The sequence below is a fragment of the Coregonus lavaretus genome, assembly GCF_964263955.1.
Source record: "Coregonus lavaretus genome assembly, contig: HAP1_SCAFFOLD_1284, whole genome shotgun sequence".
NCBI classification, from domain to species: Eukaryota; Metazoa; Chordata; class Actinopteri; order Salmoniformes; family Salmonidae; genus Coregonus; species Coregonus lavaretus.
Genome location: NW_028165979.1, coordinates 106,396 through 124,384, shown reverse-complemented (window position 1 = coordinate 124,384; position 17,989 = coordinate 106,396). Strand labels below are relative to the sequence as shown.

Genomic DNA, 17,989 nt, shown 5'->3' with positions numbered 1-17,989 from the left:
CTGCGACCTGGCCAAGATAAAGCAAAGCAGTGCGATAAAAACAACAACACAGAGTCACATATGGGGTAAAAAAACAAAGTCAAAAATACAACAGAAAATATATATACAGTGTGTGCAAATGTAGCAAGTTATGGAGGTAAGGCAATAAATAGGCTACAGTGCAAAATAATTACAATAGTATTAACACTGGAATGCTAGATGTGCAAGAGATTATGTGCAAATAGAGATACTGGGGTGCAAAAGAGCAAAATAAATAACAATATAGGGATGAGGTAGTTGGGTGGGCTAATTTCAGATGGGCTGTGTACAGGTGCAGTGATCGGTAAGCAGCTCTGACAACTGATGCTTAAAGTTAGTGAGGGAGATAAGAGTCTCCAGCTTCAGAGATTTTTGCAATTTGTTCCAGTCATTGGCAGCAGAGAACTGGAAGGAATGGCGGCCAAAGGAGGTGTTGGCTTTGGGGATGACCAGTGAGATATACCTGCTGGAGCGCAGACTACGGGTGGGTGCTGCTATGGTGACCAATGAGCTAAGATAAGGCGGGGATTTGCCTAGCAGTGATTTATAGATGGCCTGGAGCCAGTGGGTTTGGCGACGAACATGTAGTGAGGACCAGCCAACAAGAGCGTACAGGTCACAGTGGTGGGTAGTGTATGGGGCTTTGGTGACAAAACGGATGGCACTGTGATAGACTACATCCAGTTAGCTGAGTAGAGTGTTGGAGGCTATTTTGTAAATGACATCGCCGAAGTCAAGGATCGGTAGGATAGTCAGTTTTACGAGGGCATGTTTGGCAGCATGAGTGAAGGAGGCTTTGTTGCGAAATAGGAAGCCGATTCTAGATTTAACTTTGGATTGGAGATTCTTTATGTGAGTCTGGAAGGAGAGTTTACAGTCTAACCAGACACCTAGGTATTTGTAGTTGTCCACATACTCTAGGTCAGACCCGTCGAGAGTGGTGATTCTAGTCGGGTGGGCGGGTGCCAGCAGCGTTCGATTGAAAAGCATACATTTAGTTTTACTAGTGTTTAAGAGCAGTTGGAGGCTACTGAAGGAGTGTTGTATAGCATTGAAGCTCGTTTGGAGGTTTGTTAACACAGTGTCCAATGAAGGGCCAGATGTATACAAAATGGTGTCGTCTGCGTAGAGGTGGATCTGAGAGTCACCAGCAGCAAGAGCGACATCATTGATATACACAGAGAAAAGTGTCGGCCCAAGAATTGAACCCTGTGGCACCCCCATAGAGACTGCCATAGGTCCAGACAACAGGCCCTCCGATTTGACACACTGAACTCTATCTGAGAAGTAGTTGGTGAACCAGGCGAGGCAGTCATTTGAGAAACCAAGGCTATTTAGTCTGCCAATAAGAATGCGGTGGTTGACAGAGTCGAAAGCCTTGGCCAGGTTGATGAAGACGGCTGCACAGTACTGTCTATTATCAATCGCGGTTATAATATCGTTTAGGACCTTGAGCGTGGCTGAAGTGCACCCATGACCAGCTCGGAAACCGGATTGCATAGCAGAGAAGGTACGGTGGTATTCGAAATGGTCGGTGATCTGTTTGTTAACTTGGCTTTCAAATACTTTTGAAAGGCAGGGCAGGATGGATATAGGTCTGTAACAGTTTGGATCTAGAGTGTCACCCCCTTTGAAGAGGGGGATGACCGCGGCAGCTTTCCAATCTCTGGGGATCTCAGACGTTACGAAAGAGAGGTTGAACAGGCTAGTAATAGGGGTAAACGGTTCATTCAGCTAACTCATAGATTCTGTTTACAGTGATAATAAACAAACTATCATCATAGAACCACTAAGGCAAAACAAGGCAAAGTTCAAGCTATGACCTGGAGAACTTCCAATGTGAGTATTTAACAAAACAATGTGTTGAACTTAGTGGCTGAACTGTTTCATTGAGTACAGTAGACAAGCACATGGCAGATGGGAAACATCAGTTGAACCCCTCTCTCTCTCTCTCTCTCTCTCTCTCTCTCTCTCTCTCTCTCTCTCTCTCTCTCTCTCTCTCTCTCTCTCTCTCTCTCTCTCTCTCTCTCTCTCTCTCTCTCTCTCTCTCTCTCTCTCTCTCTCTCTCTCTCTCTCTCTCTCTCTCTCTCTCTCTCTCTCTCTCTCTCTCTCTCGACCTCCCTCTCTCTCGACCTCCCTCTCTCTCTCGAACTCTCGACCTCCCTCTCTCCCTCCCTCTCTCCCTCCCTCTCTCTCTCCCTTCTTCCCTCTCTATCTATCGCTCGCTCCCTCCCTCACTCTCTCACCCTCCCTCCCTCCCTCTCTCGCCCTCCCTCCCTCCCTCTCTCGGCCTCCCTCTCTCGCTCTCTCGACCTCCCTCCCTCCCTCTCTCTCGCTCCCTCCCTCCCTCTCGCTCTCCCTCTCTCCCTCCCTCTCGCTCTCTCGCACTGCCAACCCACAGCTCTCTGCGTCCTCCCCCAACAGGACGGGTAGCCTATCCTCATCAGAGAGGTCTTTGAAACCTTGAATAAGAGTTTCAAATTTGTGGAAATGACACTCTCTAATTGTTTTATATTTTTTTACATTTTGTCAGGAATTGCAGCTCTGTCTCAGGTTCTGCTGTCTCAGGTTCTGCTCTCTCTCTCTCTCACACACACTCTCACTCACTCACTCACTCACTCACTCACTCACTCACTCAGTCACTCACTCAGTCACTCACTCAGTCACTCACTCAGTCACTCACTCAGTCACTCACTCAGTCACTCACTCAGTCACTCACTCACTCAGTCACTCACTCAGTCACTCACTCATTCACTCACCCTGCTGGAGTGTTCCAGTAGAGCTATGATGGTGGTCTGTGTCTGACGGTTCTTCTCCACCTCTGTAGCTTTCGTCTCATCAAATGTATCCAGAAAACCTGTGGAAATATCAATCAATATCAGATCACGATCAGTGTAGACTACAACACTGCTTTCACATAGGATTTACACTATTTTGACTGTAAAAATAAATAAACGGGCAATGTTTTATATGACCCCCTTATAAACAGGCCCATTTTTTACCACATTCTTGCCTGCATACACCTTTTGTACCCCCCGTGTGCACGCAGGCACGCCGGGGACGACTGGTAGTAGCGGTGTGCAGATGTGGCTGGGCGTCTTTTTTAATAAATCCATTGACTATACACCATCAAAAATAAATCAATTATTAATTATTTTCAAAATGGCATATTTTGAGTTGAATTAGGCATGTTACAGGTCATCCAAATGAAATCAATAGTTTGTTATTTTGTTAATTAAACAGACAAGACACATATATTTTCTAATAATAATATGCCATTTAGCAGACGCTTTTATCCAAAGCGACTTACAGTCATGCGTGCATACATTTTTGTGTATGGGTGGTCCCGGGAATCGAACCCACTACCTTGGCGTTACAAGCGCCGTGCTCTACCAGCTGAGCTACAGAGGACCATGATATATACAAATACACTGCTCAAAAAAATAAAGGGAACACTTAAACAACACAATGTAACTCCAAGTCAATCACACTTCTGTGAAATCAAACTGTCCACTTAGGAAGCAACACTGATTGACAATAAATGTCACATGCTGTTGTGCAAATGGAATAGACAACAGGTGGAAATTATAGGCAATTAGCAAGACACCCCCAATAAAGGACTGGTTTTGCAGGTGGTGACCACAGACCACTTATCAGTTCCTATGCTTCCTGGCTGATGTTTTGGTCACTTTTGAATGCTGGCGGTGCTTTCACTCTAGTGGTAGCATGAGACGGAGTCTACAACGCACACAAGTGGCTCAGGTAGTGCAGCTCATCCAGGATGGCACATCAATGCGAGCTGTGGCAAGAAGGTTTGCTGTGTCTGTCAGCGTAGTGTCCAGAGCATGGAGGCCTTTGTGCAAGGAGGAGCACTGCCAGAGCCCTGCAAAATGACCTCCAGCAGGCCACAAATGTGCATGTGTCTGCTCAAATGGTCAGAAACAGACACCATGAGGGTGGTATGAGGGCCCGACGTCCACAGGTGGGGGTTGTGCTTACAGCCCAACACCGTGCAGGACGTTTGGCATTTGCCAGAGAACACCAAGATTGGCAAATTCGCCACTGGCGCCCTGTGCTCTTCACAGATGAAAGCTGGTTCACACTGAGCACATGTGACAGACGTGACAGAGTCTGGAGACGCCGTGGAGAACGTTCTGCTGCCTGCAACATCCTCCAGCATGACCGGTTTGGCGGTGGGTCAGTCATGATGTGGGGTGGCATTTCTTTGGGGGGCCGCACAGCCCTCCATGTGCTCGCCAGAGGTAGCCTGACTGCCATTAGGTACCGAGATGAGATCCTCAGACCCCTTGTGAGACCATATGCTGGTGCGGTTGGCCCTGGGTTCCTCCTAATGCAAGACAATGCTAGACCTCATGTGGCTGGAGTGTGTCAGCAGTTCCTGCAAGAGGAAGGCATTGATGCTATGGACTGGCCCGCCCGTTCCCCAGACCTGAATCCAATTGAGCACATCTGGGACATCATGTCTCGCTCCATCCACCAACGCCACGTTGCACCACAGACTGTCCAGGAGTTGGCGGATGCTTTAGTCCAGGTCTGGGAGATCCCTCAGGAGACCATCCGCCACCTCATCAGGAGCATGCCCAGGCGTTGTAGGGAGGTCATACAGGCACGTGGAGGCCACACACACTACTGAGCCTCATTTTGACTTGTTTTAAGGACATTACATCAAAGTTGGATCAGCCTGTAGTGTGGTTTTCCACTTAAATTTTGAGGGTGACTCCAAATTTGAGGGTATTTTTACCCCTTTTTCTCCCCAATTTCGTGATATTCAATTGGTAGTTACAGTCTTGTCCCATCGCTGCAACTCCCGTACGGACTCGGGAGAGGCGAAGGTCGAGAGCCATGCGTCCTCCGAAACACGACCCTGCCAAGCCGACACTGCTTCTTGACACACTGCTCGCTTAACCCAGAAGCCAGCCGCACCAATGTGTCGGAGGAAACACCGTCCAGCTGGCGACCGAGGTCAGCTTGCAGGTGCCCGGCCCGAGGTGCCCGGCCCGCCACAAGGAGTCTGTTAGATTAATTTGGATTTTAAGAATAATGACTAAAGAATTTCACCCCAAACACAGTATAAATGTTAGAATTATCATGTAGTGTCAACCCACTAACAGAGGGGGCGTTACTAACCATTCAAGGGGGAAGGCGGGAACTGTTTAAGAAAGCCACCTAAAGGTGGGAGGAGCATAGTGTCTTTGTTTGTCAAGGGGTATAAAAACAGTATGTTTGCGTTTTTGAGCAGAGCTCTCCTTGAATAAATTTACCGATAATTACTTGTGGATTGTGGACCTTGAATCATTGATGATTAAAACCAGAGCTTTACAACCTCTGGTAATGATTCAAGCTTAGGTTGAATTAGAGATAGAAATTCACATGACGGATTGGTCCTTCTGAGCGGAGCTTAATACATCTTTATCGTTCTAGAGACACCGAAATCCGTGCACGGCCGGGTGATTGCATCCGTGAAGAATAGTCCTGGCCTTCGACGTTAAGGTTAATAAACAGGCCGGTGATTACTCTTTATGAACGATAAAGACGTTAACGAGTTTGAAAAATTATTTGAATCCAAACTACAAGGGAAAGGTCAGTAATTTTATTCATGGTTTTGGTGAAATGATTTGAACCTGTATAAGAATAGGGATTCTTGTGAAGGGCAGACAGGTTACCAAAATCTCAAAGAAGGTAATAATTATTACGACAGGAAGGGTCCGCAATTGATCCTAGAGGTAAATAGCTATTACAAAAAAAAAATAGTCCGAAATGACATGTAGTGAATTGCAATCACAAATGTAAATTAAGTTAATATTGTCATTGTACGAATTGCAATGTTCAGTATAAACAGGGAAATAATTATCATCGTATGAGAGGGATGTGTCGGGAGTTCTATATGCGACTGGGCATTTGCTAGAACTTTGCAAACAAGTTTATCAGATGATAAGGTCGTATGTGTGTGAGACTTAATCCCTCGGGAGACGTGATCATTATTTCAGGGGTGGAGAAAAAAATAAGTCGCGTGAGGAAAATTGGGTAACTTACTCTTTTCATGAAACCGGAGTTTTAAATAGAAACTCTGGGTTAGGGGTTAAATAATTTTAAAGGGTTAATTACAAAAGCAAGAGGCGCACTAAGAGATTAGCTCCTACGAAAATAATTCGGGAGTGAATTATTTAAAAAACAAAAAGGGGGGGAGGGATTTCTTATTGTTCCGCCATGGGAAAGACATCTTCTAAACAAGTCCGAGAATTAACGGGAGATGAAAGAAATATGTTTTATGGATCCATGTGGGAGAAGAGGTATGAATTTATTGGGCATCTCGAAGTAGAAAAATTAGAATTTATGATCAAACAGATGCATGTAGACTGGAACTAATTTGAAAGAACAGCGAAAGGAGGGGCTAGAGACAGCGAGTGTGTTTTTTTTAAGCGCGAAAATGCTTTAACGGGGACAAAGGAATATTTAACCATCGTGACTGCAGGGGAAAAGGAGGATGACAGTCAATATTTTTGGTTCAACGGGTAAAATGTTTGAAAAAATGATTCGTGTCAATTAAGAATTGGCTAAAAACACCACAAAGCGATTATTTGAGAGGTACCTATAAAGTCCAACCATGTGGTCCTCTGTAGCTCAGCTAGTAGAGCACAGCGCTTGTAACGCCAAGGTAGTGGGTTCGATCCCCGGGACCACCCATAAAAATAAAATAAAAAATGTATGCACGCATGACTGTAAGTCGCTTTGGATAGAAGCGTCTGCTAAATGGCATATTATTATGCATATGTATGAGCTTTCGCACTCAAACGTAGACGTACGTAATGAGTGAGAAAGTAGAGAAATTTACGTTTGCATTTTTGGTCATTTGGCAGACGCTCTGGTCCGGAGCGACTTGAAGAGCCAATAGAGGTTTGCATGGAACTATTCTGTCGTGTTGGGCATTTGAATGGCATAAGGTGAAATATGTGTGTATGAGGAAATTCAACGGCGGGTATGAATGATAACCGGATACTACTTAGTATTTGGTTGGTTAAATGCTAAATAAAAGATTTGAGGCGTGGTTATGGGGTAACTAGGAAGACGCACTTATTCAATAAGGAATGGGTGGAGAGAGAGAGTTTTTTACGTGTATTAAAAGTTGCATTAGATAGGTCTATGAAAATATGTTATAAGTACGAATGACATTATTTCCTAAGAAGGAAGATTGTAGGGAAGTTTCCCGCGCCTCCCCCATAATGTAGGAAGAAGCAGGAGAGGGGGGGAGTGAGAGACAGGACATAGTTCAAATGGTAGGAATGTCATTAAGTGTATGCTGATGAACAATATCAAGCATTTGTTTTGTTGATTGGGGCCGAATCAGAGAAAACTGTTAAAGATATTGAATAGCGAGCTGAGGCGGGTTAGCGGGAAAATACAAATGGTTGGAAGATTTTAAAACGATAATTTATTTTAGTTACAGGGAAGCAAGTGGCATTGGCTGTTGTGCTGGGGGAATGGCGCCAGCCTGTGGTGGGTTCTGGATTTGTTATAAATAACTTTATATTTTAAACTAAAATGAATAGACTACAATTAGAACATCAGAAAAAGGACAATATAATTCGTAATAGTTATTATAATTATTATTGATAGTTATTGCAGTTATTATTATCCTGAGTGGCGCAGTGGTCTAAGGCACTGCATCGCAGGGCTAACTGTGCCACTAGAGATCCTGGTTCGGATCCAGGCTCTGTCGCAGCCGACAGCGACCGGGAGACTCATGGGCGGCGCACAATTGGCCCAGCGTCGTCCAGGGTAGGGGGGAAAATGGCCGGCAGGGATGGAGCTCAGTTGATAGAGCATGGTGTTTGCAACGCCAGGGTTATGGGTTCGATTCCCACGGGGGGAGGCCAGTAAAAAAAAATATATAAAGATAAAAATAATAAAAATGTATTCACTAGGTTGCTCTGGATAGGAGCGTCTGCTGGGTGACTAGAATGTAAATGTATTATCATTGATTCAGTAATGATAGGAGGGAAGTAGCGATAAAGTAGAGGGTTGAGTTGAGGACAAGGAGAATGATTTGTGGCTCTGGTTGGCGGGAAAAAGGAGAGGCAGAGACAGACTTAGAGAGACAGAGGAAGTTAGAGAGGGAGAGAATAAAAGAAAAAGAGAGAAGGAAACTGTTTAGGTTTGAAAAACAAGCAGGCTGAGAGACAGAGATAACAGTTTCTGGAGCTTGAAAAGCAGAGACTAACAGAGTAAGAAAAGGAACAGACGAGAGCAGAGTATTTAATGGCCACTAGGGGAAATAGCTGGGAGAGGTAGAACTCCAGAATAGAAGAGGAGAGAGATTTTACTAGGGGGTGGATCAAATAATTGATAATGGATCATTTGAATGAGATCACATGTAGCAGATTTAGAGTAATCAATTAAATAATCATTGTATACTCGAGGAATTTTGAGGGATTTTATGAAGTTAGGCAGTATTTAGGCAATGGCAGCCCATGGTAAAATCATTTGGAACTCTGAGGAGGAAGAACAGTTTATGTTGTTGCTCTCTTCCCAAACAGTCTTAGCTTTTCATACATATATCAGGGATGTTACCCAAATGGTAGAGAGTAAAGAGGGATGACATTGGTCGTGGTTTAAAGATGATGTTTTTTTTTTGGGTGGGCTATTAGAGATAACTGGGTTAATCACGAACATAGAGGTTTTTATTCTTTGTTGCTAGGCAGAATACTTAGGTGACCTAAAAAAATGGACTTGTCATGTCCAACAATCAGTCTTCAGGTCAAGCCCGGGAGAGCCGGGGTAGAACAGAGGTTGAACTAAACATAAGTGTTTTTACAAGATAAGAGATTGTTTGATTGGATTACTAATTGATTCTGAACTGAATGAAAGTCGAATTTAGCCGCCATAAAGACAAAGGAAGTGGGAGGAGCAATAAAGAAGCAAAAGACAATCTCAAAAATGAAAGGCATGGCAATTGGTTGATAAATAACCTAAGGGAATGTTTAGGAAGGTGGAAAAAATTGACACATAAGCAGAACTATGTGTCAAGAGGGGGGAAGAGGCTAATTGTATTAAATAATATACGAAGGAGAGGACAAAATACTTTTAAAAAAAAAAAATTTTTTTAGATAGTCTAAAAAGAGAATGCAGTCAGAAATGGTTAGATTAATCTGAACATGTGTGAAGATAGTTTATTAACCACACCCGTATGTCAGAGGTTTTGTGCCCCACGGGTGAACTAAAGGAGAAGGTGACCCACTATCTAACCAGGTGACTGGTGAGCATCCAGTCACTAGAAGGAAAACTGGAAGCAGGCCTGTTGGGAAGGGCCCTATCAGGTTATGTTGGTAACCACCTTGCCCATTAGAATAGCAGAGAGAGGAACCTGGGTCCATGTTACCCACTGCAAGAAGGTAGGACCACATACAAGCACCGCTTAGCACACGCAGAGTTGACGAGCGGAACTGAGCCACAGGGTCCGGGGGTCACCTCTGTCAACGAAGATCTCCTACCCAGACCTATCATCACTGTAGTGTGTTCCTAGGGTGTGAGTATGGGGTGGTACCGAGCAGAAGCACTCAAGACAGGAGAGGGTTGGCGGTTTTTGGGAATATGGGTGACCCTGAGCTGCATCATAGTCTCGGCAATAGTCGTGTTAGGTCAAAATCCACCACCACCTCGCACCAATTACGCTATGGCCTTACAACATTTTTAAGAAAGAAAGGGAAGCGACCCGACATACTGACCATCAAGGGCGAGTGATCTACAAAATAGGAGTCAGAGAGGGATGGGGAGTAAGATTCAAAATTAGGATTAGGGATCTTATCAGAGCGGATAAGCAAGAAACAGGGGATTATAAGATCCCGTTGTATTTATGTTCAGCTCCCTCGGCAGATTGTTCCTGGGCTCAGGTATTTAGATATACTGGGGGACGGAGATATGAGACGGGGGGGGGGCATCAAGATGGAGGATAAGAAGGTATAACGACATTCCCACGGAAATGGTAGTAACAATAGTAAAAGTCACTAAAGAGGACATGAGAAGAACTTACTGGGCTTGCGCGGACGTATACGGACGGGATACTTGTCTAAGATTACATTTGATGGAGTCAAAAGATATAGAGGGAGCAGGTACTGTCATTAATCCACTAACAGCAATAGACTGAGTAAATCAGTCAAGGGATGACGGAGTCAATTCAACTAACCCGTCCACTATGAAAGATTTTCTCCTCCAAGAATGGAACAATGGGGAAGTGGAGGGGGTCCCTGATGAGAATCTCTGGTTAAAGTGGATGAAATAAACCGCTAGGGCCTTGGGGGAGACAAATTGTTATGCATGCTCCATTGGGCGACCAACAATGTTGACCGCCCCAACGCCAAAGGCAATGTTTCCCTGTGTATTAGACCTGGGGTCCAATCAAAAAGAGCCAAATTGCACAGGGATTGGGCTGGCAAAATTGACATACTGGGCCAGCCCACCTAGATTCACTTTAACTCCTGGCGAATACCAGTGTTACAGACATAGAAATGGCACCCGTAACTTGGGTGATTTTGATGGCTGTAAGGAGATAATTAATGTGACTGATTTAGATAAGGAAGGGAGGGGAAAAAATTAGGAACCTAACCATCCCTCTGACTGATGTGCGGTGGGCATGCACTAAAAAAGGGAGCATTCGGCAGACATTACCAGAGGGATGTGTGGGTACTTGTGTACCAGTATTGTTGGTCCAACCTGTAAGAATTGGTCATCAAAGACCAGTGACAGGAAGAATAATTAGGAGAAAAATAAATAAGTCAGGAAGGAAATAGCCCAATTTGGATAGATGGTATAGGCATCCCCAGGGGTGTTCCAGACGAATACAAAGCTATAAATCAAATATGGGAGAGTTTTACTACAACATTTTTCTGGTGGGTGACAAACAAAAATATGGATTGGATAAATTATATCTATTACAACCAACAACGATTTAGTGACAAGACTAGAGATGCAGTAAAGGGGATCTCTGAGCGATTATCCGCCATCCCGCTCATAACTTAGTAGAGGTTGGTTCTAGATCAGGCAGAAAGGGCCGGTGTCTATAGAAAGATAAGCCATTGTTGCATATTTATCCCTAACAACACCACACTGGATGGGACAGTCACCAGAGCTCTTACAGAATTAACTGCACTAAGTGAAGGATGAACTGAACTCAGAAGTTAGTACATTGTGGATAGGGTGGTTTGATTAAATATTTGGTAAATGGAAAACCCTAGTAGCCACCATCTTAGGAGCGGTCAGTGTTTGTATGGGTATTCTTGTATTATGTGGTTGTTGTCTTGTTCCCTGTGTCCGAGGATTGGTGAGTCAGGCGTTGGTGAAATGCAGTATCTAAACAATGATGAGAGATGGACTGACTCCGGACTCTGACCAGGGGAATGTGAAAAACGATCCTCCAGGCTTGGTGGATGACGAGGATTTGGACCCTGAAAGACCGCAATTGGATGAAATGTTTATTAGTTCTGATGTGATCTCTGAGATGAATCATGCTTGTAAAATACATTTATCCTGAATGTGGGAATATTTAGTCAAAGGGGTGGATTGTTAGATTAATTTGGATTTTAAGAATAATGACTAAAGAATTTCACCCCAAACACAGTATAAATGTTAGAATGATCATGTAGTGTCAACCCACTAACAGAGGGGGCGTTACTAACCATTCAAGGGGGAAGGCGGGAACTGTTTAAGAAAGCCACCTAAAGGTGGGAGGAGCATAGTGTCTTTGTTTGTCAAGGGGTATAAAAACAGTATGTTTGCGTTTTTGAGCAGAGCTCTCCTTGAAAAAATTTACCGATAATTACTTGTGGATTGTGGACCTTGAATCATTGATGATTAAAACCAGAGCTTTACAACCTCTGGTAATGATTCAAGCTTAGGTTGAATTAGAGATAGAAATTCACATGACAGAGTCGCTAGAGCACAATGGGACAAGGAAATCCCGGCCGGCCAAACACTCCATTAACCCGGACGACGCTGGGCGCTGACCTCATGGGTCTCCCGGTCGCAGCCGGCTGTGACACAGCCCGGGATCGAACCCGGGTTTGTAGTAACGCATCAAGCACTGCGATGCAGTGCCTTACACCTCTGCGCCACTCGGGAGGTCCCGTTTCATCGCTTTCCTACCCCCACTCCACTTTGTTAGGGAGCAGATGTAAGGTCTTATCTTCACCATGATACCCATAGAAAATAATAGCAAATCCTATTTCCAAAAGCATGTGAGTCTCCTGTTCATATTTCACTACCTCCGCGGCCTTTTGGAGTTGCCTCCACGCGATCGAGCAAAATAACAGGCCTCCTCTTGATTTAGGCTACATTATCTTCCTGCTAAATGTTTCTGGTCAGGTAATAGATGGGCAAACCACCTCCACTTATTTGCCCAGCCAGAGAATTAGCTAAATATAGCCTACAGCCTATTTTTTTACTTATCTATTTCTTTCCTTAACTCTTATTTTTCTTAAAAACTGCATTGTTGGTTAAGGGCTTGTAAGTAAGCATTTCACTGTAAGGTCTACACCTGTTGTACTCGGCGCATGTGGCAAATCAAATTTGATTTGGCTAAACGTTGTAATAAATGAGGCAACGAGACCAGATGATCATGAGCAGCTTCACCTCAACTTAGCTAACATTTCCACAGGCTAATTGTAGCCTAACCAATATCCATACGGAGTTTCAGTGAAAAGAAAAATCTGACATTGATTGATTTATCAAGATGAGTCCCCCACACTTGTCTCAAAGCAGCGCGATGGCGCTGTCCCAATCAAAACGGTGCTGAAATGATCATCTAGTTGAACACACTACGCGTGGATTGGATGACTGGGAGTTTCACTAAGCAACAATTTGATGTCTTCAACAGCATTAGACTACTTTATTCCTATAGTTTCATCATTCAGTGACATTTATTCCCACAGTCATTCTTTATGGATCCATCCAGTTGTGGTTCAGAAAACAGTGCATGTGGTGGGTTATGTGAGGAGATGGGGGAAGTGACACGCCTCGTAAAGTTTAGAACTGGTAGGAGGATGGTAAAAAAACTTACGCTGCCTAGCAACCATCAAGAGTTTAAGAGCGTAGTGCGTGCTAAGCCGTAGGCAGAACTTTACCGAAATTATTACTAGGTCGTTTGGCAGAAAAATACAAGTTTTGGCTTTGATACCGGGAATACCTTTCAGATATAAAGAAAAGGAAGAAAAAAAGTTGGCGCTATGGTAAAGTTGGCAGAAAAAACGTCTTAGTATGAAAGGGATACAAGATATGGAACTTTCTACAACCTATGCAGGAATGGTTCACGGAAAGTATGTGTCACGAATACCGCCGAGGCTGCTCCTCCTCCTTGTTCGGGCAGGCTTCGGCGTTCGTCGTCCCCGGAGTACTAGCTGCCACCGTTTGATGTTTTCGATGTTTGTTTGGTCATGTCTAGTTTAGTGCACCTGTTTCGTATTCTGTCCTGATTATGTCACCTATAAGTTTCCCTGTGTTATGTTTTGTAGTTGTGTGTTATTGTTCCACATGTCGTGTGTTGTAGGTTCGGTGCCTTGTCTGAGTTTAGTGTTTTACGCACTGCGCGTATTTTGTTCGCCTCCTGTGTTTGAGGCCGTTTCTTTTTGTGTCTATTTACAAGTACAGTAAAGTCGCTTTGACTGATCCTCTGTGTCCTGCGATTGACTCACCCACCGCATCCACATCAACACATTTTCTGACAGTATGTAATGGTCAACTCACTGTCCATAGTCTCATCTCTCTTCTTTAGTTCTTTGTACTTCTGGTTTCGTTCACCTGCAGGACAAAAAAGTGAGTTGTTACTTGAGTATATGGTCTATACACTCTTAGAATTAGTGGTGACTTGAGGAACCCTGGAGTCGAGGAACCATTGTTAGTCAATGGTTCATATTTGCACCTTTGGTTAGTTGAGGGGTTCTGGGAGGACCTTTAATGGTTCAATGTAGCAACAGGTTCATGGAGGAACCCTGGAGGGATAAGATTTATTAGGATCCCCATTAGCCGACGCCAATGGGGACAGCTAGTCTTACTGGGGTCTGACACATACCGAAAAATACATTACAGACAAAATACTTTACAATTTACATACATTTAAAAACATTAACATGTAGTGTGTTGCGCATCTATCAGTGGAGTGGAGGCGTGGCTTAATAGGGGCGTGGCTTTAAGATATACAAGTTGGAATAATAATAATAATATGCCATTTAGCATACGCTTTTATCCAAAGCGACTTACAGTCATGTGCGCATACATACATTTTTACGTATGGGTGGTCCCGGGGATCGAACCCACTACCCTGGCGTTACAAGCGCCATGCTCTACCAGCTGAGCTACAGAGGACCACAAAATAATAACCACTTTATTACTACATGTAATCAGCAATGTTAATATTACTAACATTATATTACAATATGTTAATATGCATAAATAATCAAGGAAAACTTAAACGTAAAGTGCACAAACTTAACATAATGAACAGGAATTACATTTATGCTAACGCGTGGCCAAAAATAAAACTGAACGCCACGCCTCCTATAAGCCACGCCTCCAATCTGATAGGCTGCCACCTCTATAATATATTATTAAAAAGGTTCAAAATTGAACCCCCTTCCATTACAAAAAAGGTTCCAGTTTGAACCTTTACCCAGGGGATCCTCTAGGAACTTCTTTTAACTGGAAAGTTTCCGGCGGCATGGCAACCCAAAAGGTTCTTCCAGGCACCTTTACCTCTAAGAGTGTTGAGTATACGGTCTATATAAAGTAGGAGTAAATTTTACATTTACATTAGCAGACGCTCTTATCCAGAGCGACTTACAGTTAGTGAATACATATATATATATTTTTTATACCCGTGGGAAGCGAACCCACAACCCTGGCGTTGCAAACGCCATGCTCTATCAACTGAGCTACATCCCTGCCGGCCATTCCCTCCCCTACCCTGGACGACGCTGGGCCAATTGTGCGCCGCCCCATGGGTCTCCCGGTCGTGGCTGGCTGCGACAGAGCCTGTAGTTATTAAGTAAAGTGGAAGTAGTTAGTTCCAAACCAATGCTACTGGAAGGATGACCTAGTCTAGTTGATTAGTGTGTTTTGAGGAGTTGGTGTTGAACAAGGACAACCCGGAGAACAAGAGGGACACAGTAATGAAGTAAAGTAGAGACACAGCCTCTTACCGTCTGGTCATGATGAGTCAGAGGATATGAGACAGAGATGAGATGAGGACAGGAAACAGTCAGAGGATATGAGACAGATGAGGACAGGAAACAGTCAGAGGATATGAGACAGATGAGGACAGGAAACAGTCAGAGGATATGAGACAGAGATGAGATGAGGACAGGAAACAGTCAGAGGATATGAGACAGATGAGGACAGGAAACAGTCAGAGGATATGAGACAGATGGGGACAGGAAACAGTCAGAGGATATGAGACAGAGGAGGACAGGAAACAGTCAAGAGGATATGAGACAGATGAGGACAGGAAACAGTCAGAGGATATGAGACAGATGAGGACAGGAAACAGTCAGAGGATATGAGACAGAGATGAGATGAGGACAGGAAACAGTCAGAGGATATGAGACAGATGAGGACAGGAAACAGTCAGAGGATATGAGACAGAGGAGGACAGGAAACAGTCAGAGGATATGAGACAAAGTTGAGGACAGGAAACAGTCAGAGGATATGAGACAGATGAGGAGAGGAAACAGTCAGAGGATATGAGACAGAGCTGTGATGAGGACAGGAAACAGTCAGAGGATATGAGACAGAGTTGAGGACAGGAAACAGTCAGAGGATATGAGACAGATGAGGACAGGAAACAGTCAGAGGATATGAGACAGAGTTGAGGACAGGAAACAGTCAGATCAAAAGCCATGCAGTAAAGAAGCCTGATAGAACAACATGATGCAGTGTATATTAGGACAGAGAGTGAACAAAAAGCGTCTTTAAGTGTCTACTTCCTCCCAGTATTGAGAGCTGTGGATGCGTCTCAAATGGCACCCTATTCCTCATATAGTGCACTTTGACCAGGGCCCGTGGGCAATAGAGAATATGATGATCATGATGACGCCGACAGACATGGCAGCTCTGCTTCTAGCTCCTAAGCAACATTGCAGTATTTCGTTTTTTCCTGTGTTATTATTAGCCCAGAACATTTTAAAAGTGTTATTACATACAGCCGGAAATAACTTTTGGATATCAGAGCGGTGGTAACTCACCAGCATTACGACCACGAATACGACTTTCCCGAATTTGATCCTTTGTTCGTACCCCCCAGTGCAATTGAACTTATCCCAGAGGCTGCTCCATGACGCTGCCGGCGGAGAAGAGTATCCGGAGTGGACTTCTAGTCCGACTCAGGAGGCGTGCACACCATCCACCGCTTCCGAGTATTTTACTCGCTAATGTTTAGTCCCTGGACAATAAAGTAGACGAGCTCAGGGCGAGGATCTCCTTCCAGAGAGACATCAGGGACTGTAACATACTCTGTTTCACGGAATCATGGCTCTCTCGGGATGTACTGTCCCCGTCCATACAGCCAGCTGGGTTCTGAGTACATCGCACAGACAGGAATAAAGAACTCTCCGGGAAGAAGAAAAGCGGTGGTGTATGTTTTATGATTAACTACTCATGGTGTGATTGTGATAACTCACAATCAAATGTCGACCGTATTACCGCCCAAGAGAATTCGCTTCGGTTATAGTCACAGCCGTGTTTATTCCCCCTCAAGCTGATACCACAACGGAACTACGCTGGACTTGCAAACTGCAAAACCACATTTCCTGAGGCTGCATTTATTGTAACTGGAGATTTTAACAAGGCAAATTTGAGGAAAACGCTACAGAAGTTCTTTCAACACATTGCCTGTAGTACTCCCTCTACAAAAACTCTCAACCATCGTTACTCTCCCTTCCGGGATGGCTACAAGGCCCTCCCCTGCCCTCCCTTCGGCAAATCAGATCTGCTCCTCCCTTCCTATAGGCAGAAACTCAAACAGGAAATACCCGTGCTAAGGTCTATTCAACGCTGGTCTGACCAATCAGAATCCATGCTTCAAGATTGTTTTTGATCACGCAGACTGGGATATGTTCTGGGTTGCCTCTGAGAATAACATTGACGTATACACGGATGTATACGAGTTCATCAGGAAGTGTATAGGGGATGTTGTTCCCACTGTGACTGTTAAAACCTACCCAAACCAAAAACCGTGGATAGATGGCAACATTCGTGCAAAACTGAAAGCGCGAACCACCGCATTTAACCATGACAAGGTGACAAGGAATATGGTTGAATACAAACAGTGTAATTATTCCCTCCGTAAGACAATCCAACAGGCAAAATGCCAGTAAAGAGACAAAGTGGAGTCACAATTCAACGGCTCAGACACGAGACGTATGTGGCAGGGTCTACAGACAATCACGGACTACAAAGGGAAAACCAGCCAGGTCGCGGACACCGAGGTCTTGCTCCTAGACAACTAAACACCTTCTTCGCCCGCTTTGAGGATAACACAGTGCCACCGACGCGGCACGCTACCAAGGACTGTGGGCTCTCGTTCTCCGTGGCCGACGTGAGTTAGACATTTAAGCGTGTTAACCCTCGCAAGGCTGCTGGCCCAGACGATATCCCTAGCCGCGACCTCAGAGCATGCGCAGACCAGCTGGCTGGAGTGTTTACGGACATATTCAATCTCTCCCTATCCCAGTCTGCTGTCCCCACTTGCTTCAAGATGGCCACCATTGTTCCTGTACCCATGAAAGCAAAGGTAACTGAACTAAATGACTATCACCACGTAGCACTCACTTATGTCATCATGAAGTGCTTTGAGAGGCTAGTTAAGGATCATATCACCTCCACCTACCTGACACCTTAGACCCACTTCAATTTGCATACCGCCCCAATAGATCCACAGACTATGTAATCGCCATCGCACTGCACACTGCCC

The 17,989-nt window shown here is 44.5% G+C and overlaps 1 protein-coding gene across 1 annotated transcript in view; it reads right to left on the bottom strand.

Annotated features, from left to right (window-relative positions):
• ift74 (intraflagellar transport 74) overlaps positions 1–17,989 on the bottom strand; it is a 55,218-nt gene that overhangs the window by 15,340 nt on the left and 21,889 nt on the right. The window contains exons 14-15 of the mRNA XM_084190445.1: positions 13,771–13,824; positions 2,778–2,875 (exon numbers count right to left, since the gene is read on the bottom strand). Coding sequence (XP_084046571.1) covers positions 2,778–2,875; positions 13,771–13,824 — 152 coding nt within the window. The remainder of the gene's footprint in view (positions 1–2,777; positions 2,876–13,770; positions 13,825–17,989) is intronic.